The sequence below is a fragment of the Engystomops pustulosus genome, chromosome 3 (assembly GCF_040894005.1).
Source record: "Engystomops pustulosus chromosome 3, aEngPut4.maternal, whole genome shotgun sequence".
In the NCBI taxonomy this organism is placed as follows: domain Eukaryota; kingdom Metazoa; phylum Chordata; class Amphibia; order Anura; family Leptodactylidae; genus Engystomops; species Engystomops pustulosus.
In genome coordinates, this window is record NC_092413.1 from 156,095,831 (window position 1) to 156,122,320 (window position 26,490).

The 26,490-nt window shown below is 38.9% G+C and overlaps 1 protein-coding gene and 1 long non-coding RNA gene across 3 annotated transcripts; one reads left to right on the forward strand and one right to left on the reverse strand.

Moving 5' to 3' along the window:
* Positions 1-6,603: 6,603 nt before the first annotated feature.
* LAMP3 (lysosomal associated membrane protein 3) lies at positions 6,604-26,089 on the forward strand. 2 transcript variants are annotated; one of them, XM_072142720.1, is made up of 6 exons: positions 6,604-6,764; positions 11,725-12,113; positions 13,426-13,545; positions 14,977-15,034; positions 16,028-16,195; positions 24,433-26,089. In XM_072142720.1, exons 1-6 carry the CDS (start codon positions 6,722-6,724, stop codon positions 24,564-24,566), a joined length of 912 nt encoding a protein of 303 aa, XP_071998821.1. In that variant the 5' UTR covers positions 6,604-6,721; the 3' UTR covers positions 24,567-26,089. The 2 variants fall into 2 exon arrangements, with proteins under 2 accessions (XP_071998821.1, XP_071998820.1); XM_072142719.1 differs by lacking the exon at positions 24,433-26,089 and adding an exon at positions 16,928-19,817.
* On the reverse strand, positions 6,626-13,866 carry LOC140122171 (uncharacterized). Its single transcript, XR_011854265.1, has 2 exons — positions 13,624-13,866; positions 6,626-6,990 (listed from the first exon to the last, which is right to left on the reverse strand). It is a non-coding gene; the product is annotated as an uncharacterized lncRNA (long non-coding RNA).
* Positions 26,090-26,490: the final 401 nt, after the last annotated feature.

The window sequence follows — 26,490 nt, forward strand, 5'->3', positions numbered from 1 at the left end:
CCCCCAAGGCTCCATTTATTTATATCCCCCCCCCCAGGCTCCATTCATTTATATACACACCCCCCACACCCCATTAATTAATATACCCCCAGACAGGCTCTATTAATAAATAAAAAATACATTATTAGTGGCCAGAAAAAATAATTAACGCCAACTTACCTCAAGCATTGCACACATCTTCCAAGTGACAGCAGCGTCTACCGTGCAGCAGCAGGGACGCTGGCGGCATGACATCATCACGCCGGCAGTGTCCTGCACAGTATTAGTTGCTCTCTGGCAGTAATACATCGGCTGCGCCAATGCAGTTGTATTGTGTGAGAGTCTATTTGCGGTGCCGCCCCCTGTCTGCCGCGGCAGCATTGTGAGTGCAGAACTTCTCTCAATTACATCAGCGAAGTTGCCAGTCTGTGCCGTGGGCCCCTCTGGGACCTCTGGGGTCCCGGCACTTGCCCAGGTAAGCCGAGTGCTGGCGCCGGCCATGACTACAGGGCCCATAGCAGCTGCTACCGCTGTAGTTATGCCCCTGTCTGCAAATATGGCTCAGTTAACAGTTATGTCAGGAGGAATAGGCCCAAATTCCTACCTAATATTGTGAGAAGCTTGTGGAAAAATGTCTAAAATGTTCAACCCAAGTCATACTGTTTAAGGGCAATGGTACCAAATACTATTGAAATGTTTATAAACTTTTGACTTTGCAAAAATGAATAAAAATGTGTTTTTCGTCCTCTCTTCTTATTCTTGCATTTGACAAATATAAATACAGCTGGTAATCCTAATTTACATAAAACGGGAAAGGTTTATTCTGACTTGATGTTCTTATGAGTATTTGGAAAAGTTGAATGGGGGCCCAAGCTTAAAGAGTCACCAGTCACCAGTGACGCTTTCCCCAAAAACTCACACAGTACCTGTTAGATGTCTTTATGCAGGTTCCATTGAATCCTCAATCCATGGGATTAGAGCAACCATTCTTTTAGAGAAGACCTTTATTGATGTCCTCTGTTCCAGTCATGGAGGCGGAGAGCTCCAAAATGTAGTCAAGCTACGGTGCCTACAATACTAACTCGGCTTCTCTCATGAATGAGGAAGTTGAGAGAGAGACCTCTGTGTGATGCTGAAGAGAGTTCCTGAGGAGGGGTGAGGAGACTGAGAGAGACAGTGGCTGTGTGTGACTTGGCTCTGCTACATCATGAATCACTACCTCAGCAAGGAGGAGTGTGAAAGAGAAATCGACCTGCTTATTTACGCCTCCCTCATGGATTCATTTGAGCAAGTCACAGGTTTCTCTCATTCCTGAGGGGGGCCAGGTAAGCATTGTCACCATCAGTGAAGAGGCGGCTAGCTTGATTATATTCTGGAGATCCCTGAAGATGACTGGAACAGAGGACATCAATAAAAGTTTTTTTAGAAGAAGGGTGGCTCTCATCCTGTGGATGGAGGGATCAGTGTATCATGTATAAAGACATCTAACACATAGGGGCAGATTTACTCACCCGGCCCATTCGCGATCCAGCGGCGCGTTCTCTGTGGTGGATTCGGGTACGGCCGGGATTCACTAAGGCAGTTCCTCCGCCGTCCACCAGATGTCGCTGCTGCGCTGAAGTCCGCCGAGACCCCGCTGGAATGCCCTGAAACTCACCGGCCTATTCCTAGTGAAGGTAAGTGCAATTTTCGCAACATTTTTTTTAAAAAATGCGGCGGTTTTTCCGAAGCCGCCCCGATTTCCATCACGTGCATGCCAGCGCCGATGCGCCACAATACGATGGCGTGTGCCAAAATCCCAGGGCAATTCAGGGGAAATCAGCGCAAATTGGAAATATTCGGGTAACACGTCGGGAAAACGCGAATCGGGCCCTTAGTAAATGACCCCCATACTGTGTGAGGTTTGTTGGGGGGAGTACTGTGTCATTATCTCAAATGACAGTTACTGTTTGAGAGTGTAGTACAAGGCTGTCTCGTTTTAACCCATTCATTACAATGTGCTATCAGCACATTGAAATGAATGAGGAGGAAATTCCCCATATACTGCTTAGGGTTAAAGTACCCTAGTAAAAGTAAAAATAAAAAAAGTTTTAAAAAAATTATAAAATTATTCAAATCACCCCGCTTTCCCTGGAACTGATATAAATATTAATATGAAGTAAAAATCACAAACACATTGGGGGTCATTTACTAAGGGCCCGATTCACGTTTTCCCGACGTGTTACCTGAATATTTCCGATTTGCAACGATTTTCCCTGTATTGCCCCAGGATTTTGGCGCACGCGATCGGATTGTGGCGCATCGGCGCCGGCATGCACGCGACGGAAATCGGGGGCGTGGCCGAGCGAAAACCCCACGGATTCGGAAAAACCGCTGCATTTAAAACAATAAAAGTGTCGCTTGGGACGCGCTTACCTTCACTTGGTCCGGACCGGTGAACTCGAGTGCGTTCAGATGCTTTTCAGCGCAGCAGCGCCACCTGGTGGACGTCGGAGGAACTACCTTGATGAATCACGGCCGGACCCGAATCCACCGCAGAGAACGCGCCGCTGGATCGCGAACGGACCGGGTAAGTAAATCTGCCCCACTAGGTATCGCCGCTTCTAAAAATGCCCGATCTATCAAAATATAATGACGGTTTTTCACTGTGTTTAAAATAGCACTTTTTTGCCATGCTGAAAAATATTAAAATATCAATAAAAAGTGATCAAAAGGTCGCACAGTCCTAAAATTGATAGCAATGAAAACGCCATCAAAAGTCACAAAAAATTACCCACAAGTATAAAAAAGTTATTGGCGCCAGAAGATGGCAAAATCAAAAAAAAAAAAAAATTTGTACAGGAGGTTTTAATTTTTGTAAATGTATGAAAACATTATAAAACCGGTGTCACCATAATCATACCGACACAAAGAATAAAGTAGACCTGTCATTTGGGGCGCACAGTGAAAGTTGTAAAATCCAAGCGAACAAGAAAACGGTGCAAATGCTTTTTTTCACCATTTTCACCGCATTTGTAATTTTTTTCCCGCTTCCCAGTACACGGCATGGAATATTAAATACCGTCACTATGAAGTGCAATTTTTTTCACAGAAATTAAGCCATCACAGAGCTCTAAAAAAGTTATAGATTTTTGAAGGTAGTGAGTGAAAAATGGAAGTGAAAAAACTAAAAAGGGCCAGGTCGTTAAGGGATTAAATAGTATACGATATTATGATGGTAGTGTTGAATAGGATACCGCTCCTTAGACACAGTAGATATTCCAAACAAATCTTCTCAAAGCTTGTGTTGTTGTGGCATATACCTCTTCACAATGTGAGCCTCTTCATTAGTTGTTTGCAAACTTGGCTTGGTTCAGATGGATACGAGGCTGTGATAGACCACACATGCGCTGCAAAGACTGATGGTCTTCTGGAGCCTATGGTTCGATACTGTCTGCATCCAGAGATGCAAATATTGATGGTCCGCTGGAACTTGTAGTTCGATGAGGTCTCTATGCTTGATTGTGGTTTCTCGTCAGCACTATGTCACAATTTCACTGCAATACTGGATATAGTGGATACTTTGGGGCACATTTACTAAGGGTCCAGGGACGCGATTCCGTCGGGTTTTCACAAATATTTCTGATTTGCGCCAAATTGCCCCGGGTTTTTGCGATTGGATTGTGGCGCATCCGCGCTGGCTTGCACGCAACAGAAATCGGGGGCGTGGCCGTCGGATTCAGAAAAACCGTGGAATTTAAAAAACGAAATGTGTCTCAAGATCAAGCACTCACATGCACCAGGAAGAAGAAGGTGAACTCCGACGGACCTCGGCGCAGCAGCGACACCTACTGGATATCGGGCACACAACCTTAGTGAATCCCTGCAGACCCGTATCCCCATCAGACGATGCACCGCGGGATCGCAACAGGACCGGGTAAGTAAATCTGCCCCAATGTTGTAGTTTAGATCATTACATCCATTAAAAAAATAAATATTTGCACATAAAAATGCATAAACTGAACGTGTTTCGGAACGCTTGTTCGTTCCTCAGCAGTCTATGCTACAAATGTTGGAGATCCTCTAAATAGTTATTATAGGGAAACCTTAAAATCTTTAAAAACAATCACATAGAAAACATGGGATGAAATAGTGGGGTCAAATTTCCACTTAGAGGTATCACCGTATCAGTTGGTAACATCCCATATTCTCTATTTTGTATATTGTAATATCTCATTAAAAAATATCAAATAAAAACAAAAAAATATCATAAGAAACATTATTAAAAAAAAAAAAAACTTCTAAATCCGCATTTAAACCTCTTGGGATAAGAGTTTCAAAATCATATATCGTTCTCAACTATTTCCTCAACATTTTGGTAATATAATTGCCCCCTATCCAATCTTTTTTGGTTTTCTTAAGAGCTGTGAATATTAATTTGCTTGGGTGTCTTCTGTGGTTATTCTTGAAATGAGGCAGTGTTTCTCAAAACCATTCTCTATATAACGCATATGCTCCATCATTCTTGTCTTAAATGACCTACAAGTTCGTCCTATATAATGGGAATCATTTACTAAGGGTCAAAATGCCGCACTTTCGTCGGGTTTCTGGAATATTTCCGTTTTGCGGCGAATTGCCCCAGGATGTGGCGCATCGGCGTCGGCACTCGTCGGCGATCAAGCACTCACATGCACCAGGAAGAAGAAGGTGAACTCCGGCGGACCTCGGCGCAGCAGCGACACCTGCAGGAACTCGGGCGCACAATCTTAGTGAATCCCGGCAGACCTGAATCCTCGTCGGACAACACACTGCGGAATCGCGACTGGACCGGGTAAGTAAATGTGCCCCATTGTTTTCTACAGGGTATTTAATTATATAAATGAACCCTATAGAATCTCAAGTCAAGATTTCTTTGATCTCATGTGAGAATGAGTTTGTGCGTGACTGTATTGTAGGGTTTTCTTAGCAAAATTGTTTTTTGTTACAAGCTCCACATCTGCCACATCTATGGAACCCGGTATCACCATCCAAGAAGAATATGTTAGTCTATCTTGATCTTTCTTTCTATGAGTGGGAGCTATCTTTTGGTTAAGATTGGGGGCTCTGATGTATACAATTGGGGGTTTCAATGGTTGCTCTTTACCAATGACCTTATCTTCTCTAACACACCACTGAACAGCAGTGTATCACTTCTCTTGCCCTTTCTATAGACATTGCACAGAAGCACTTCCCTTTTCTGTACATAGACATTGCAAAGTACTATCTTACTTGTCCTATATATAGACACTGTACAATATAACCATTGTTTCCCATTACCAGCAATGTGGCTATAGTTTAAGGTTTGATGATTCCATCTACTTATGCCCATTTCGACCCACGCATCACATAGCGCCACTTTCAGACTATTTCTAGGGCACTTCTCAGTCTGCTCTTTCCTGCATTACTAGAGATAATCTATGGGGGGGGGGCTTAGGGGCATTGTGAAAAAAGTAATCTTGTAATATGGCTGCCATACTCATATCTAAATGCCATTAATATTCACATTGCAAATAGTCAAAGGGATCCACAAATATCAGAGGTAGACAGAACTGAAACTACAGGAGCAGATATTGATAGCCTATCAAGGATTAGGATAGTTAAAGTGGTAATCCATGAATAAGCATAATTCATATTCAAAAGGGTCTTTTAAAGATAAGCAGAAACATATTAACAGAAAAATGTTGTGAAAATACACCAAATGAAGAATTAAAATGCTACTTGCCCTTTAATCAGTCCATTAATTTTGTTCCGGTGGAGGAGACACAGGACAGAAGATTACCACTGGTCACATGTTCACATCACATGTCCTGCACCTGCCTGGGCTGTAGTTGGTTGGTTGCAGTGCAGCCAGTATGGCCAGTGTTGTGGTGAGGTGACATCTCAGTGGGGCAATCTTCAGTGATGCCAGTTACAGACATCATTACTATGGAAACAGAGCAGAACAGTCTGATAGATCATCACTGAAAGCAGAGCAAAGCTGTTACTGAGAACTGCGGGATCATGGGACTTGTAGTATCTTGTGTCAGCCATCTTCGAAATAGCTGTACCTACTTCAGAAAGGCCATAAAATTTTGTGAATCATAAAAGCAAACTATTTAAGATCTGTTCTGTTATGAATGAAATAGAGTTGTGTTGTATTCATTTATTTATAGCATTACAGGTTTTTGCAGCAGACATTCATATTTCATGAGTACCCCTTTAAGTATTGAAGGACACATACAGAGCTGGGTGTATGTGGCAAGCTCTATTATAGAAGAATTTACCTGCAGGCCATTTTCATACAATGGTATTCTTTTCTAACACTTCTTTTCTAACATGGATCTATGTTACTTGTGGCTTCAAGTCATATATCAAATGCAAATTGTTAATATAGCTCATACTTCTTGAAACATAAGGCCACTAGCACAGTGTCTACAGACTCTTAAATAATCTCTGCAGAGTTTATAGGCACATAACTTATTCTATGCAAATTAACCAATGCAACTTCTTAAGGAGAGGGTAAGACACATTGAGAGAATACCAGAGAAACAGAAATCAGTGTCAGATTACATTACATTGTAGGCAGCACTAGTGACTGTCATTATCCATGACTAACAAACATGAAACTTCAGTTCCTTCAAGTCACGTGACAGCAGTGCAGGGTTTCGAAACTTTTGCTTCTAGATAACAACCTCTTATAGCTGCAAGTAGCTCCTCACAGTCAAGTAGCTGCTGACACTGAGCCATGGCCAGCATGACATGTATGTGGGTCTTTCTGCTTTTCTCAGGTGAGTGCGTCTCTATATCTTTGGTAGTTCTTTTATCCTCCTTGTTTCTCCAAGCAAAAATACACAGTCCTTTATGTTAATGAAAGCAAACAGTCTATAGAAAAGTATAAGAAATGTTGTTTGCGTATTTTCATATAGAGAAGGACCTTTGTCTAACTTCACATGTATATAGGACCAATGATTCCTGGACAGACAGATGGCAATGACCGATTCATTCTTTATATATCTGTAAAAAAATTAATAACGAAAATGACAAAAGGTTCAAACCCAAACATGATATAGTGTATAGTGTATCGGTCCACTCGTTTTCTGCACAAAAAGTGCCCTTAATTATAGTATAGTCGGTTTATAAGATAGTTATACTTGAGGAGTCAATAGGACAGCCTGTGAAAAGGGTGTTACTTCTTGAAAATGGCTCATTATATTTTATAGCAGTTATGTAGATTATATACCATTGATGATCTATTCGTGGCACTATACACTGTGTAGTTCTCATAAAAGGTAACTTAAATGGGAATAGGTTATTAGTATATTTTCCGGTCACTGCACTGTATGCTTCTGTGCTGTAGTTCAAATATGTTTGCAAGGCTGTATTACAATCATTAATAAGGTCAATGATGAGTTTGTGACTGCAACAAAAATGTTACAAAGTTAGTATAGTTATGGCAATTTCATTGCAGAAATTTCCACAAATAAAATGACTCATCCAAAGGGTCTAGTTTTAGTCAGATAATAGTAATAGTCTAGCCAGCTGTCCTTGATCTTGATGCCTTATCATTTACTTTTGCGTTTGACTGCTTTGAAAGACTTTTTTATTATTGCTGGAAGTGTATTCTGCTTTGTTAACATTGGGACACAACTGCAAGTAAAATGCCTTCAAAGCAGCCAAATGCATTCAAAAGATGCCATGTGCTTGATCAGAATAATAATAATTTTATTATATATATATATAGCGCCATGAAATTCTGTAGTGCTTTACAAATTATATGGGACATATACAAATATAATATTACATTACACAGAACAAACAGTCATATGGAACAATAGGAGTGAGGGCCCTGCTCACAAGAACTTGCAGTCTGAGTATGAGGGGGTGACACAAGAGCTTACAGTCTGAGGATGATGGGGTGACACAAGAGGAAATAGAGATTGTATAATGGTCCAGCCATTCTTTATAAGGTAACAATATAAAATAATTTAATAAATAAAAATTCTGCTGCGTGAACCAGCCATCAGCTGCCATGTTATATACAAAGTCCAAGGTGAAAGTGACTGCAGAGAAGCCTGGAGCTTGGTATATATCTGCTGTTTGCCAGATGACAGACGGAAGATAGGACACAGGATGGATTAGTAAAGGGAGAGTTGACGTTTCATGCAGTTAGAGAGTGTGATAGGCCTAAAGAGATGGGTTATAGGAGCACGTTTGAAGCTTTGGAGGGTGGGTATTAGTCTGAGAGTCCGCGGAAGGGCATTCCAGAGAATTGGAGCGACTCTGGAGAAGTCCTGGAGACGTGTATGAGAGGTTCAAATTAAGGTAGGGATTAATCTAATATCACTGACAGATCGAAGAGCACGGGAAGGGCGATAGACTGAGATGAAAGATCAGAAGGCTCCAAACAGTTAGAACCAAGTCAGGACAAACAATATTGTAGCCCATACAAAAAGAGGAAGTGTAAAATGTACTTTACTCTGTCTCTGCTCTCACTACTGTGTATTATTCAGGGCTCATGGCTCACAGATATGAATGATTCTTGGAGTCATAATCATGCGGCAGCATTACGTTCATGAAATATGGCCTCTGCATAGTCTTTATTTCATACTGAATACGTACAGCTAATTAAATCCCATACTAACAGCACAGTAGAGAAAATACAGCACAAAACGGCCTAAGTGTGATTATATAATCCTCATGGATTGTCTGTACCAGGCCCCCGGCTAGAATCTATGGTTTATAATACTAGTCTCCTCATATGGGAAAGTGACCCTTTATAGGCCTGCTAAGTCTCTTGGGCCCGGTTGCGACCGCACCTTCTGAACCCCCTCAAGTTACTTCCCTGGGTTTAATTTTTTGTAACAAATCGTGTTGTTAGTTGTAAAAGTACACTATTTAGACAACTGAGAAGATTTAGTCATATTGTTCACTTCGAGTAGTCTACATAGTGGCACCATACACCAGACTGTCCATAGAAAACTTTACTTTTTGAGCTTGTGGGCCTTTATATTAAGACTTAAGACAGTATTCCAAATATATTACCCAAATCAAAAATTATTTTACTCCAAAATTTCTTTTATGTCCAGAAGTTGGCTCCAATATATAAGGTTACTGTTATATGACAATGAGTGGTAGCTTTTTTTTAATGCAGGACAATTACTGAGACATTGAAGCATAATGTGAATTATATATTGCAGCAGAAAATAATGTAAAGACGCCATAGAATATAGTAGCTGAATGTTCCTCCCTACCCTGTAATTACAAAGGTTGTCTATATCACATGTCCAGGAAAGTCACGTTCTGTCATGGTAGATGAACTTCCTATCATCTGCCTAAAGTGACTACTAAGAAAAACTGTTCCTCATTTCTGAACTTCCTGATTTCGCTTTCATTCTGTATAAGCGCAGACTAACTTGTGACACATTTGAATGATATTTTTCACGTGGACAAAGGAAATAGAGAAGATGCGTTTTGTGAAGGCTGTTGTATACATGTGTGCAGAGAGCTAGCTGAAGTGAGGATTTCAGGCCCGGTGGTCACTCTCTGTTTTATCTCGATATGGCAGTATCAAAATAGGTGGTTGGTTCAGATGGTAATGGACTCCCTGAAAGACCTTTGACTGTATGCAGTAAAAATGGAAGTTGGATTCCTAGTACAGATACAGTTGTCATATGAAGTGGATGTGCCATAAATGTAAGGTTGGAAATCCCCCTTAAAGTGTTAAAAGAAATATAGCAAAATGTATATTTTATGGAAGAGACAAGTAAATGTTTTAAAGGTCAAAAGATGCTTTACAATAGAACAATGATGCATACATTATGCCTCGCAGATATCCGTAAAAGGTTTATGCCTCATGGGTATATTTGTGAGAGAAATCTGGATAACGAAGGTTGATAGCTTTGAACACATTTGTTCTCAGCTTCTCCCCTACCATCTCTTTTAAGTAAGAAACAACTAACTGATCACTCCCTAAATGAAAACATCCTTGAGTGAATAGGATGTTACACTTCTTAAGTACATTTGGGTTACACTCCATCTTGAACTATTTGCTAATTTCATTTTGCACATAGGGTCATCATGGACAGGCTTTGAAGATTAGTAAAGGGATAATATGTTTAGCAGGAAATAGCATTGGGTATTGCAATTATTTTAAAACTGGGTCTCAAACTCTACAGAAGATGAAAATTGACACTGTAAGAAATATTGCAAAGAACTGAGCTTCAGGAGGCTGGAGTGTTTTTGGTGAAGACTAAGAAACTTGAAATCAAAAGAAAACAGCACTAGTGAGATCACAAAAATGGCTCTACTTGGAGTTTATGTGATAGTCAAGTCTCTTACAGCAAAGCAAATATTCATAAAAACGGTGAACTGTAAAGGATCAGTGAGAAATAGAAGTCTGTGTAAGTGCCTTTCACACAACCATATATGGCAGACGTATGTCAGCTGTACGAATGGTGCATTGGGCATGGCATGGTACTTTGAGCAGACGTATGTGTCAACGTACTGTACCATCACCGAAAAAAAGATAGAGCGTGCTCATTGTGTACGGCCCAGCTGCATGCCTCCCTATGGAGAGGGGAGGGGTGAGGAGCAATTACCCCTTCACCTCTCCAGCCCAGTTCCTGGCCCAGGCATAGCCTATGTTTGTATGAAAGAAGCCTTAGACATATGGTACACAAAATGATAGCAAAGAACTGAATTGGATACATAAGTGCTAATAACTTTTAACGCTTTCACTACTAGGAAGGTGTATATTCATGACAGAGAAACAGTCCATACGGAAAGGGAAAGTGTGTTATATAGGAATTCGTTGCACCTGTGAGCATTAGGTGATCCTCCACGTCCTGTTAGAAGTGCACAGGATACACCCTCTGGTTGCAGGTTTCCAAACGATGATAGAAAGAAAAATACGATCCAGCACTTGTGTATAATAAAATTTCTTGCTTCTTTATTGAATCATCATATAAAATTAGTCAGCATGTAGTGGTATCCACAAACAGCTACAGGTTTCGAGTACAAACACTCTTCATCATGACCTTTACTGTAAATCTAAAATGTATTTTCTTTTAAAAAATACATTGTTTCAAGTTGCTACAAGTATTAAAATTGTCCTAACTACAGAAGGTTTAAAGGTGGCCATACACATGAAATAGCTGGAAGATGATCTTACTCCTTTAATGCATATTTTAATGTGAAAATGGGAACAAGTGACTGGCAAGAGCTTATCTGCTAAGTTCCTCTCCTCTTTCACAGCTTACGAAACTGGAGGAATGTTGTGAAGGCCCAATACCGATAAGATGGTCAGCTGATCTTATCATAAGTATATGAGACATGAAAACAGTGGGGGGAATTTTTCAAGTGCTGGTGTATTATGCCCCACAGGTGGTGCCAGATATATTAAGAGACTTATCTATTAGTATATCCAGCGTGCGAATGTGTCAACAGAATAATTATTTGCCAGGTCCTGTCTGGTGTACAATTGCGTTATAGCTCATGCATCGGTGCTGTTGCAGGGCAGGAAAAGCAGAGCCCACTCTTCACCCTCTCTGCCCAATTGTTGTAGAGGTAGCATAGGGGGAGGAGTTGCAATAAATTTCCCAGTGTACTGTATGTTTTGTTGGCCCAGTAGACATTGCATTTGCATATACTGCTTGTTATTAAAAAATATATATTTTTTGTTTTTGACAAGAAGTACTAAACTAAAATTGCTAACAATGCAATCTTTTACTTTTGTTTTGTTATTTTTAGGAACTTTCTTGGTTACTACATCTGCCCAAATACTATCCAACACCACGACCCATGCACCCAACACCACAACACATGCACCAAACACCACAACACATGCACCAAACACCACGACCCAGGCCCCAAACACCACGACCCATGCACCAAACACCACGACCCATGCACCAAACACCACGACCCATGCACCAAACACAACAACCCATGCACCAAACACAACGACCCATGCACCAAACACAACGACCCCTGCAACAACACATGCTATTCCAACCTTGCCACCAACCTCCTCACCACCAAAAACTGGCAATTACACAGTCAAAGATGACAAAGAAGTTTGTATTATTGCACACATGGGCCTAGAAATCCAAATAGTGAAGTCAACAGAAAAAAAAACAGTAAGTATCTGGATATTTGCATATAATGGGATATAAAATGTACATGGTCAAATTAACCAGTAAAATATATAGCAAAAGTACTTATTGGAATTAATTTATACTGTAGCTAAGCTTCAGTAAGAAAGATTTGTAATGTATGTATGTATTGCTACTATGTCATCCTGCATTACCTTAAGTATACAGTATTATTTATTCATTCATTGAACATCATCAGTTATAGCCTTGGAGCCATAATAGAAGTAGTAGAGATTTTAATGAAAATAGATTTAGAAATACAATAAATATATAGCCGATGTTGACTATTGAAGGAAAACAGCTATTAGGAAAAGGAGCATCTTGGGCCAATACATCACTTTCTAAAATGGTAATTATTGGGATGAACCAAGAAGATTAAACTTCTGTGCAGGCTTAATTATTAAATAAGTCTTAAAGAGAACCTGTCAGGCAAATTAAACCCCCCTAAACTAAATATATTTTCATAAACTGCCATTAGAAAGCATTGCCCCTATCCCTTCGTTGTCCCTCTACAGGCCTGTACACTTAAACAATCCGGTACTAAAGCTGTATACAAATAGCCTGAGATGGGTCCAATGAATCAGTATCATATTCAGCTGTCCAGCTTATTCATGAATGGGAGGCACAGCCACACCCCCAGTGCTCAACTGACAGCCTGTATAATGGTGTGATCTTCATGGTGCTGCCTCTCTATACTTCCTGGTGCTAGCACCCCATGTAGTCTATGTGTATGAGATACTCCTATACACATGACTGACATCCTGTATAACGATGTGACACTCCTGGTGCTGCTACCTCTCTATACTACCTGGTGCTGGCGGCCACACCCCCTGTACCTGTGTGTGTATGAGATACAACTGCTACACGATGTAGCCAGGTTATAGCAGAACATGTAAAATACTTGTATAATGTCTATGTCTCTTAATAATGTCTGTGTCTCTTAATAAAGAAAAGATTATTTAAGAATGATTACTGTATGAAGTAACTAAATAAAGGCTGTGATTGAATCCTTGTGAGCTGCTCCTACAGGTAGTAGTAACAGAATTAGTAACAGAGACCTGATGACGGGTGTCCTTTGATAATGCATAATTGCTTTAGTTTTTTTTTATTTCCATCAACCAACAAATGTGTTCTCCAGATTACATTTACATGAAGAATAAATATATTGACTACAGGGAACACATTTCAATGCAAAGGAAACATCACAACAATTGGTGCAATGTATAGATAATGTATAGAACCATGATATTGTTGTCTTTCACAGCATTTTGTCCACAAATACGCTTTTTTTTTGCAGGACAAGAGATATCTGAACATTGAGCCAAAACTGACAAATGCAAGTGGAATATGTGCTGATCCAAAATCAAATCTGCTCTTAACATTTCCCGAGGGTTTTATTAATTTTACATTTGTAAAGGTAAGTTTAAGTATAAGTAGTAACAGCAATTGGCCAGTTCTGGGGGGAATAAAATTCTATACAATGCTTTAACCTTACTTGGATCCTCACTGGTCTCTGTTCTTGGTTCGTTTTGCCACAGAGAGGGTGCTGCACAGCCAGTGTCCGGGACAGGACATTTCTGTAAGCAGAATGTCCTGGAATCAGAGACAAGTAGAAGAACCAGGGAATGTTGAATTGAAAAAAATGTCATTCCACCACAATCTTAGTGCAAACAGAACAAGCACTGCCTATTCTGTGTATACCAGTGGCATATGCACCACAATTCCCTAGGAACCTGGTTGGTACTGTGTAATATTACCTGGTGAAGTATTTTTACTAGAATACTAGATGATACATGGACTGTCATACACAAATAGTTTATGCAGGGAGTATTAGCTAGTGTATGTAAACCCACTTGGTGCATTAATGATGGAAAAAAATGTCTGAGACTTTTGTACATGGGTTCTAGCAATTGTATAATATCTTGCTAAAGCAAGTAAAACTTTGTTGCAGGTGAAAAGAGGTTAACTGGAAAGTTCTTGTTTATCATAAGAAAAATCTGAGGTTTCATATGTTGAAAGTCACTGAGTAAGAGTCATGAATGAATCATGAGCAACTTATAGGACTGGTGTCAGCACACGCATATCAGGATCACTTGAGACGTTTTTACACCGTTCAGCTTTCTGCAAAATTGAGCAATGCTCAAACATTTTAACTATTTCTCAATGTACAAGAGCTCTTATTTGTGCATCAGCTTGCTACTTTGCTGAGAGTAATTTTAATACATTGGTCGTCCCAGTATAAAGGTTACAGCGGACACCACTTTCTCCCCAAGAAAATTTTCTGCTAATTTTTAGTTAATTCACGTCCTTAATGCTTAACCATAATTTACTTCATGAAGAAATTCTGCTTAGTTTTCTCCCATAGAGATTTGTATACCAGACTGTATAGTGTGTGTCTATGTAGTACAGTGACTGCCGCTACAGCCAGAAGGTAAGTGAGGCTGCAGTCACGATCTAGGGGAACGGAAAGGCATACAGGTGCACCTGCGACCCGGTACATGGGTCGCTGGAGCACCCGTGACAGATGGCTATACAACCCCTTTCCACGTAAGCACCAGAACACAGGATGTTACAGGAAGATCACCGGTCTACTATAATGAAGGAAAAACAAGTATAAATATCTTCTATTAATGTGAGTGACAGAGCTGTTTGGTAGTTTCCTATATTTTCGGTTTTAATATTTTGGCAATAAACTATGTTAATGAAAGCCATAATGCTGTTCCAGATCTGTTAATCTTGGCTAAAGTGATGGAAACATTAAATAAGTACCAATGGTGGATGTATGTACTAAAAATATTATAGAAGGAAGTACAATTAAATATATTTCATTATTTTTAATTATTTGCAGGAAAGCAAGATTTATTACATTGAAGAGGTATCTGTAGAACTGATTGTGGCATCAGAAGGTAAGGATGGTATACACTATGGATATCATATAACACTAATATGAAGGTACTACTACTGATACAAAAATTATGTGATTTTCAGAATGTGCTATTAAAACTGTTACTTGGTTCCCCAAGTGTCAGAGAAAACTATTTAAAGAATGGAGCAGTATTTCAGTATAGTGGATTCCCTACTGGAGCAAAGATAGTAAACACTGCAATACTGCTCAATTGGTGAAATAATTGACTATGACTCGTGGTGAACCAAGCAGCGGTTCTGAAAATCACATAATTTCTGAAAGCCATTAGTTTTTCAGTGCTGCTCCTGATTTATATTTTTTGCACAAATAAACCCCACTTTTCTGCAGGTGCAGCAAAAGGGTTAGAAGTGGGTGGAAGAATGATTTGCAACTTTTGTGTACGGTGACTCAGATCCCAGATTTATCAGCCCGCCCTCCCCCCACCCAAAAAAAGACAGGCACAAATTTCCTGACAAAAGATAACCAACCCTTTAAATGAGGTAGATTCATATGCTTACAACATATAAGGGCACATTTACTTACAGGGTCACTGGAGTTCACCATTTTTGCAGTGCATCTTTGTGCTTGGGCATGCAACACAATTTAAAAGTTAAATTCCATGCTCAGTCTGAATCAGTCGGACTATCCGAAGGCACACCCCCTAATTTGACAAAAGTGCAGGGCGAGACCCTTAGTAAATGAGCCCCATAAGGCGATGTGCTAAATTCATTAAGAGTTCAGACAGTTTTAAAGACTTCACTAAGGGGGAGATAGTTTCTGAGACAAGAGCTTGTGTAAGTTGTAGCAAACTTTAATGCAAATAAGAGGAGAAAGGTAAGACTAGTCAGTCTCTAACTACCACAGAATAATCATCCAGCGTCAGACACTGTGATAAATTTGGTGCAGAATAAGACTGTCTTGTCTAACTTGTAGACACCTTTAAAGATTCTTCTCCAATGTTTTACCTTCTTTTAAATTTCCTTCTTTGCTTTAGGACAGTGGAATGTTTCTTCGGGTAAACTAAAGCTCTTGTCTACTGATCTTGGGTACTCAGTGAAGTGTAAAAGAACGCCAACAGTGAAGCTAGGAGATCATTTGGAGCTTATAATGGCAGAGGTTAAACTTCAGGCTTTTGAAATTAAGAACAGTACATTTGGCAAAGGTAAGTTGATAACAAGCACAACATGAAAATGTATTTGCTTAACCAGAAAACAGGCAAATAAAATTAGAAAGTAGGAATTGATTGACTGTGACAAAAGAGGAAGTGATCCACACCTGTTGAGTGACCTTTAGCGTTTATGGCAAAGAGCAAATCAGAATAAGACCATGTTCATATTCACTGTGATGATAGTAACATGGCACGGAGGTCTCTTCTCATGCAATGTCTGAGGTGGTTAAACCCATTTCATACATTGAGCAGTAGTTTGATAATGACATTACTTGAGAGTTCAGACAGTTTAAAAAGACTTGTACAACAAAAGAGCCTTCACGAAGGGGATATGGTTTCCGAGACAAGCGAATGGTTGTTTGGTGGCTGCCTAATGGGTGCGATGGTGACAAAATCTTTATAGAAACAGGCACAAATATTACTTCACTTTTTAACCTGCTTACGATGAATTTGATTTCTTCACTTCCTAATGCCTTCATTGTCCTGAATACTACTCACATGTTATAAGTTGCTTCCTCATCTACAATTTCACTCAACCACCCACTAACATGTGACAACTTCTGCTTCTGAAGCTCATTCACTAGCAATAGATTTGGAAGTAGAAGATGTGATCAAACTATACATCAATTTTCCATATTGTACATCTCACAGCAGTGAAATGAATTATTTAGGTCTACAATGGATGTGGATTTCATCTGCCAATTTCTGCTGTGACTTTAATTACAGAAAGAGTCTGTTTTCCAGACAGAAATAATCTCTTAGTCCCAGTGGGTGTGGCCTTGGCGATTGTGGGGCTGATTCTAATAATCCTTCTCGTGTTCCTGCTTACAAGAAGAAGGCGGATTTCAGGATATGAACGAATCTGAAATGCTCATATTCACCTCTTATAGCTGACTTCATGTGTGTCATTAACTCCTTGCCCTGTGGTCCCCTGCGAGTAGAAGATGCTTATATATCCCCATTTATTTATACTTTTGCTTTGCAGTATTGATCTAGTTACAGACAAGTATGTCATTTTTGTGTTAGAAGCAAATAATGACTTACATTTTATAAAATAAATTGCAATAAAATACAATAGTTATTCACACAATTTAAAGGGGTATTCCGGGAATATGAACGTCTGACACAAAAACTCTTGATGATATAAATAAATGAATACAACAATACTCAATGTCATTAGTCACAAAACGGAGCTAAAATAATATGATTTTATGATTTACAAAATTTATGGCCTCTCTAAAGTAGGTGGAGTTATCATTAAGATGGCCGCCACTGGAAACTACAAGTTCCATGATCCTTTAGCTCTCAGTAACTCCTCCTCCCTTTTTTGCTCTGCTCCCAGTGATGATGTAACAGGTTTTCTTGCTCTGTTACCATAGTAATGATGTGTAACTGCCATCACCACAACACTGACCATACTGGATGCACTGCAAACAACCGACTACAGCCAAACGTAGTGGTGATCACATGACCCTGCCCAGGCAGGTACAGGACATGTGATGTGGACATGTGACCAGCAGCCATCTTCTTTTCTGCGATGGACCGTGCGGAGGAAATTAACGGACTGATTAAAGGGCCAGTAGCATTTTAATTCTTCATTGCAGTCTTTGTCACCAGCATTTTCTGCTAAGGGGAGCAAAATTTTAAATAACAACTAATTACACATTAGCTTATATTTTGAGTGCCCACTTGTATATGAATTATGCTGATTCCTGGAATACCCCTTTAAGGGCAGTGTATCACCTCCCCAAGGATTATAATCTGATTCTAGCATGCTAAACAGAAATATATTTATTATTTCAGTCGTTTCTGAGAAATTCCCATTTAATCTATATTCTAATAAACTAAGTGGTGCCCCCATGGCGTGTCCTCAGTACGGTTACTCCTTCCTGGACTACTGTCCTCTCCATTATTTAGTCTTGAATGGCAGTTTTTCCAGTGCTAAAGACATGTCGTCCCATGTGCAACCACTACCTTATTAGCTTACAGATTAAAATAATAATATTTTGGAAACAATACAATGGAGACATATAATGAAGCTATGTATAGAATCATAGTTAATTTCTCTACAGCATTCACCTACTGCTGTGTCACAACTGTATGTCCGCAAAGTTGTGTAATCCATGTTTTCCAGGAAGCCTGTAACTGGAACCACAAAAACAGCCATAAAGCCTAGAACAACTGTGTGCAGTCTGCTTTTTTCACCACCCCATTGACTTATTGGGGCACATTTACTTACCCGGTTCATTCGCAATCCCGCGGCGCGTTGTCCGACCAGGATTCAGGTCTGCCTGGATTCACTAAGGTCGTGCGCCCGATGTCCACCAGGTGTTGCTGCTACGCCGAGGTCCGCCGGAGTTCACCTTCTTCGTCCCGGTGGATGAAAGTGCGTGTCAAGCGACACAAATTCTTTTTTAAATACCGCGTTTTTTCCAAATCCGTCGGATTTTCCGACGGCCACGCACCCCCGATTTTCATTGCATGCAAGCCGGCGCCGATGCGACACAATCCGATCGCGTGCGCCAACAACCCCAGGCAATTCAGGGACAAACGTCGCAAAACTGTAATATTCGGGAAACCCAGCAATTCGGCCCCTTAGTAAATGAGCCCCATTGACTTAGGACATGCTCTGAGTTTTTGCTCACGGGCACAAGGCTCAGACACAGTGCTGAGGAATCTTCAGCAGTGAGCATGATCTCATAGCAATACATAGCAAAATAAAAACTAGCCGTAGCACCGGAGGTAAAAACGATAGTGTGCAGGAGGGCTGTTCTTGAACCCAAGTCTCAATGGTATCTAAAGAGGCATCCCCCTCCACTTACTGAGCCGGACTCCTCTCTGGCAAAATATGACAGTTTTCTTCTCATTTTCACTTTACTTTTAAGGAGATTTTTTCATAGGTAAAATAAGGAAATCATACCCTACCTACGGGTGCTGCTAGTTGCATAGTGAGATTAAAGTTGACAGCTAATTTTAAAAAATTGTCCAAATTCTACCAAGATGTACTCTAACTAGGCCACAGCAGGTGAATGATTAGTTGCATCCTGTTATGGTCTTTTCAAGGTTCGTGCCCAATAATTAGAAAATTGGAAATTTGTGTATATCTTTTAATTTTTTGCAGAGCGCATGTGAATTCAATACTATATTATGTACATGTAATAAATGTTAATCAATTACACAATCTATTAAATGTGGCATGACTGTATGATGCACTTAAGTGACCATGCTAGATGGTTACAAGCTATACTTCCTCTTTACCCTCCACAACTGGTGACTGTCTCTGTGTCATAGTGGCGTTTTGTAACAAACCACAGATCATGTGAATTTAATATAAATGACTATGGTTACACATGTTCTCCTTGGTGCTTTTGCCTCCTGCCAGCTGTACTAACTGCATAACATTTGACATGTCTATATACTATTTTCATGCATTAGTTAAAATATAGATATGCAGATGTTTCATAAATTATACATTCATTGTTGGAAGTGTTTATCAGGGTTTAAAGGGAATATGTAACTCAAAATAACCTATTTTTAAACCGATTTTTTGTTGGTTTATTTGTACAGTTTTTAAACTAATATTTAATAAAAAATACTAAACCCAGCAATTATGACTCTGACCTGGACTTGGTTATTCTGTAGGGGCTTTCTATGCAGCAGACGACTTGTTTACATCAAAGATAACCCCTCTTTAGAAAATACATCATTACCTCCGCTGCTGACAATAGGTTATGATACAGCTTGTCTATTTTTCTTCCATTACAGATCATGCCTAGAAAACTCTCCATAGACCTAAATGAGTTGGTTCCAGGCTAAGGCTAGATTTACATGTATGCGGGCGGGGATACGTCCGGCTCGATTGAGAGGGGTGACATGTCCTATCTTTTCCCCATGTGCGGAGCAGTGTGGTGTCACACGTGTGTAGTACCATATCTCTCAGTGTGGCCGCTGCTGTCTATGGAGAACATATGTACGGCCACAAACTTGCGGCCGTACATACGCCCCCCCCATACGGTCGAGTGAATGTGGCCTGTAGTAGAGCATCCCTAAATTGAGTGAGCAGAGCTTAGTCAAGATAGCAACCTCCAAAGTTATGGACAGAAAAAAAATATAATTGCAATAATAGTAAAGTAAAAACAGATTAGGAAAAATGTTTTACTTTCTAAAATAAAAAAAAAAAATAAATAAATTGTGGGACATTTTACCTGGCCCACTGCCAGATGCTTCAGTCTGAGTCCCGGAGAAGAAAATTTCAAATTGACAACTTCCCTCTTCTTTATAATATATTCACTGCTCTGCTTGTCACTCCAGGCTCCTGTCCCTCTACCCTTTCCGTGATGACGTGTCAGCTCACTGCAGATAAACTCTCTGCAAGTCAGTGCAAGGAGAGGATGTGAGAGGGAACGGCAACAGCCTGGAGTGACAAGCAGAGCAGTGGATATATTATAGAGCAGATGGAAGTTGTCATTTTAAATTTTCCTCTCTGGGACTCAAGCTGAGGCATCAGGCAGTAAGCCAGGTAAAGTTTCACATACTTTATTTCAGACACCATATAACACACATTTTTTAAAAACATTTGGCAAATACAGTACATATACAGTCTGTAGCACACATGTGCCCTGATAAAAATAAAATAGATAAAAATCTATTTTATCTATATCTACTGTCTTTTATTAAATATCCCATATCTTGTTGACACCAGAAGTTGACATACACTATATAAAAAATACACATATACATGTTTTCTTAATATCTGACATAAAATCAGAATAAACCTCTCCCATATTAAGTGAATTAAGATTAAAAAATGTTAAAGGCACATTTATTACTTTTTGCAAAGTCAAAAGTTTATTTACACTAAAATTACTATGTTTTTAAACAATTTGGGACAGCCCATATGATGAGGTCATGTCTCTGGCAGAACCCCTGAAACACATTGCTGCTGTCACAAAGAAAACAGCTAAGACATCAGGAGGAGGATTGTGAACATGCACAAGTCTGGTTCATCCTTGGGTGCAATTTTGAGAAACCTGAAGGTGCCTTGTTTAACTGCAACAATTATACACAAGTACAAACTAGATGGGAATTTCCAGCCATCATCATATAGCTCAGGAAGGAGATCTGTGCAGAGATAAACACGATGTGATCCAAAACACGCTTATCAACCATAGAACTAAAGAGCTTGTAAAGATGCTGGCTGAAGCTGGTAAGTGTGTGTCATTATCCACAGTGAAACCAGTACTGTATCCACATGTGCAGAAAGGCCACTTTGCCAGGAAGAAGCCATTACTCCAAAAGAAACATTAAAAAGCCAGATGTTTGCAAATTTTAGAGACATTTCATGTGGTCTGATAAAACTAAAATTGAACTGTTTGACCATAATGACCATTGTTACATTTGGTAGAAAAAGGGAGAAGCTAAAAGCACAAGCACAGTGTCCCAACTATGAAACACGGAGGTGGCAGCATCATGAATGTTGTGGGGCTGTTTTGCTGTCAGAGGGAATTGTGCCCTTCGTAAATGAGATGGCATAATGAGGAAAGAACATTATATGGCAATACTGAAGCAACATCTCAAGACATCAGATAGGAAGTTAAAGCTTGGGGCGTAAATGGGTCTTCCAAATGGACAATGACCTGAAGCTACTGCCCAACTGGTTACAAAATAGCTTAAATGGGTATTCCGGGAATATGAGCGTCTGATACAAAAACCCATATTTATAAATAAATAATTATAACAAAACTCAATGTCATTAGTCACAAAATGGAGCTTAAATAGTTTGATTTTATGATTCACAAAATGTTATGGCCTCTCTAAAGTAGGTGAAGTTATAACCAAGATGGCCGCCACTGGCCTACCAACTATTGTGAGAAGTTTGTGAAAGGATATCCAAAACATTTGACCCAAGTCATACAGTTTAAGGGCAAGGGTTCCAAATACTAAAGAAATGTATGTAAACTTTTGACTAATTAGAAAAATGCCTTAAAATCTTCTTATATTTGCATATGGAAAACAAAAATATGTAATTGCAAAGATGTGTCTTCATAGAAGCAGATCAGGCTATAGACTTCATGTAACTGGTTTACTTATGATTCTTCCATGTGATGGAAGCTGCCAGGCTAGTCATCATATACATCCTATATGTGCACTGTGCAGTGTTCAGTGGATTTACTTGTGGGAAACTAAATGGATTTACTGCTAAATTACATTGAGAGAGAACACAAGGCATCATGGTATCTGTGGGCAGGCTAACTGAGGGCATAGACTGACAGATATTAGTCTCCATCCACTTCCCCTCTGGTAAGAAAGATTTTTGTCAAACACTTTCAGAACAGAAAATACCATAACTTTGGAAAGAAAAGGGTGAGCAGCACAAAGCAGGCATCGCTCTGTTTGTTTTTAAAGTGGGAATCAAGTATAATAATTTGGTAAAATCACTATAACTTTACAGTTACACTTTAAGGAAAAATAATCATGGAAGCTATAATGCTCAAAATTGAGTTTTAATGATTTTGTTCTGTAAGAATTAAATTATACTTTTTTTTTAATGCAGCAAAAATTAATTTAAGCCACATTTGAACATATCCTACTTGTTAACTTTTCTTATCCTTGCTTATTGCAATATTAAAAATACACAGAAAATTCATCAAAAGATTTTCTCATGGTTTATACAGTGATACCCAAGTTTTGTTATGATGTACTACTTTATCAAACCAATTGGAAAATAAAAACATTTTGAGTGGTGCATTACAAAATCCATAACTTAAGTGGTAGCAGCCATAGCAGCCGCTATGTGGCCTACAGCGTCAGGGGGCCCCGTCATCTGATGTTACACTAAAGAATGGAGGATGTGCACCATTATATACATATTGGGGCAGATTTATCAAGTTGTTTGAAAGTCAGAATATTTCTAGTTGCCCATGGCAACCAATCACAGCTCAGCTTTCATTTTACCAGTGCTCATGAATATTTTCAAGGGGAGCTGTGATTGGTTGTCATGGGCAACTAGAAATATTCAGCTTCATAAATCTACCCCATTATACTTCACATTGTGTGACATAACATTTATATAAAATATAATGTCTGTATATGTGTGTGTATATGGTGTGTATATACTGTATGTGTGCATATATGCTGTATGTCTGTATATGGCATTGTATGTATATGTATTGTGTATATGCTCTATATGCGTTCATATGTATGTAACAGTGTATAAATGGGTGTGTATGAGTGAAGAACTGTATATTTATGTACATTGGTATAGAAATGAGTGTGTAATATATATACAGGCAGTCTGGTAACTGGTAATTTATTGTACTTTAGTCCTAGGCTACAATAATCAGCTATAACAGTTATCACAGGTGTCTACAATGAAGCTTTATTGTTAATCCTGGTTCTTATGAGAATCCAACATTTTTAAAATCCAATTGTCACAGAGACCCAAAAAAATTTGGCTGGGGTTACAATTATAAAATATACAGTTCCGACTTACATACAAATTCAACTTAAGGACAAACCTACAGATACTATCTTGTACGTAACCCGGGGACTGCCTGTATTTGTAAGTGGGAAGGGGGCCTCATTCATAAGTCTGCTATGGGGCCCTGCCTCTTCCTGACAGGAAAGCTTGCTTACATGTAAACACCATTAGTTTTTATTTGTAGTTATAATGTTTTTAGTATTATTCATGTGCTGATATGTGTCATATGTCTGATGAATGAATACATAAAATGTCAATTCAGACATATGTGGGAAAGTAACATTATGTGGGTGCTTTTAGTTTTTTTTTAATAATGGGGTTTAATAATAATAATCTTTATTTATACAGCACCATGAAATTCCGTAGTGCTTTACAAATGATAATTTGGGGAGGGCATTTTTATTCCTTTTTTAATTTTCTAATTACGGTATCTATATTTTAACATTGCAAAATTTTTAATACCCCAAAACAGATAATTCATTATGGGTTCAAGAATGCTGACCAGTAAGGTACACTCACATGGCTGTAAAACTGTTTAGGGTGATTTCACTGAATACAGAATACAGTCTATTCAGAAAAACTAGGATATGCTCTTCAAGCACTGGATTAAAACAGGGCTTGAAATGATCTGCTAAAATGTATTGCATCATATGAGTAAATGAGGCCCAAATGTTTGGTGCTTGCTACTTTGCATTGCATTGCATTGCGGTGTTTTTATACAACTCACAGAGATCTGTTTTATCTTTTACAGAGGAGATGTGTTCCTACGATCGCAATATGACTGCTGTGGCCATTGCTGTAGTGGTAATAGTTATTATAGTATTAGCAATAGTCGTCTACTTCATTTGGCACAAGAGAAGATCAACTGGATATCAACGTATCTAACAAGCACAAAAATTCAGCATTACATGGAATATTACACCAAATGCTTTAAAAAACATGACTACGGTGTAGTATTTGTTAATAAATACAATTTACTAGAAAATTCAAGATCAAATGCAAAAGATGTGATCCAAAAATGACAAACACAAGGCCCGTCTCACGCTGCTGCACTACGTGATTGGACTAAATGTTTTTTTCTGATCCTTTTTTTTTCCTTCATTTCTTCCTTGTGTAAAAAAGGTGTCAAGGTTTTTAATCTTTTATTGTAATTGAGAGTATTAACTATGGTACTTCATTATTGTGATAATGAATTATTATTTGACTTTGTAGATATAAATTGCATGATGCTTCTACATAATATTTGAAGGTTCCACATAAAGTATAATTAGTTTTGGAGCCACCAGATTATTGAAAAACAAGAACGTTCAGTGAATTTGGGTCCCAACAGGAGGGAATTTGCTGTATATTTACAGATGTGTGGGATATAGAAAAAAAATGAATGGAACTAAGAACACAGAAATCTTCAGCATTTTCTTAGAAGTATATATTAGGACATTGTGTAAACAAAAAAAAATTAAGAAAAATCTTCAATAGCTTGAGATGGCCTACAATATCAGTTAGATTTAATGGGAATGTTGTGGTTTGCTCAATTTTTATGCCAAAACTGAAGTTCCTGAGGACTGATTCAACTGAATAGAAACAATTTATCAGTGTTATTCATTACTTGATCTGAAAGTCAATTGACTGATATATCTGAAAATCCTTAAAAAGCAAAATAAGAGATTACGGTAATGTATTATTCTTTAACAACAGTCGGGAGCCTGTACTTATAGGTGTTTGCCGACTAGATATTGCAATATTACCCCCGGCAGACCATCCGAGTATTACCATTCCTCCATGCCTATGACTAGGACTGTGTTTAAAGGAAACTACTGTAATGGTTTGGTAGTGCAAGAGCGAAACCAAACTCTTTCGCCATTGTAGATGAGTTCACAGTTGTACTAGGATAGATAGCCACTCTACCTCCTATTACAACTTTGCTATTCAACTGTGGCTGACTTTTGAAAAGGAACCTGTTTTTTATGAATGTAAATTCTTTGAAGGAGTTTTGGGGCATTTTTAAATGTAAACTTCACTGGGGTCAGGTACTGATATGGGTAATGACAATGCTAACTGTGTGGAATACATTGGTGCTATGTAAGAAACCGGAGATTTGAGAAAAAAATAATATGTTACTGTGACAGCTGTCTCTACCTGTGGTTCAGGGATTTACAGCAAGAGGATATAAGCCAACACCACAGCGACCAGCAATTGGTGATTGTGGCCCATAGCACTGGAGGACACCAAATGCATCAATACTTGTACACACTTCTATGGTGCATTTACCTTATGAGACGGGTAATGTAAAGAGAATGGTATTAGAAGCTTGGGATACATATAAGAAAGAGTTACTAAACCAAAGGCACTGGATTTCTATGAATGCGTATGACAAGTGTCAAGAATAAAGATAAATGTATTTTACGTTACATTTAATATTTATGGAGTTTTTTGGGGGTGATCAATGCCTGCATTATTTACTGGTTCTTGATACTTTGAATAATATGCACACACAACGTTTACAGCTTTTCTATAATCCATTGTCTCAATAAGACCTTTATACATGTCTAATAAGAAGCCTCTGTCTCAATAAGACTGCTATCTATATGGCCAGTAATAAATGTCAGCTGCAGAACAGAAATACATCTTCCATGAGTCATTCTATTGTGCAGGAGGCAAAAGTTGTCTAAGTTCACATCTATTTTTTAAAGCGTTATTTCATCCTGTTCACTTCTGTAAAAAAAGAAAAAAATGTAAAGTGTTTAGCATAAATTAAATGGTCTATGAGAAACGGATGCCACCGGCAACCGTCCACAGACTCTACTAAACG

Excerpts from the sequence above, each read along its gene's own strand:
- LAMP3 (XM_072142719.1), top strand. The coding sequence starts at position 6,722 with ATGGCCAGCATGACATGTATGTGGGTCTTTCTGCTTTTCTCAG. Across the intron at positions 12,114-13,425 it reads AGTCAACAGAAAAAAAAACA|GACAAGAGATATCTGAACAT; the intron begins GTAAGTATCTGG and ends TTTTTTTTGCAG. Across the intron at positions 16,196-16,927 it reads GAACAGTACATTTGGCAAAG|AAAGAGTCTGTTTTCCAGAC; the intron begins GTAAGTTGATAA and ends CTTTAATTACAG.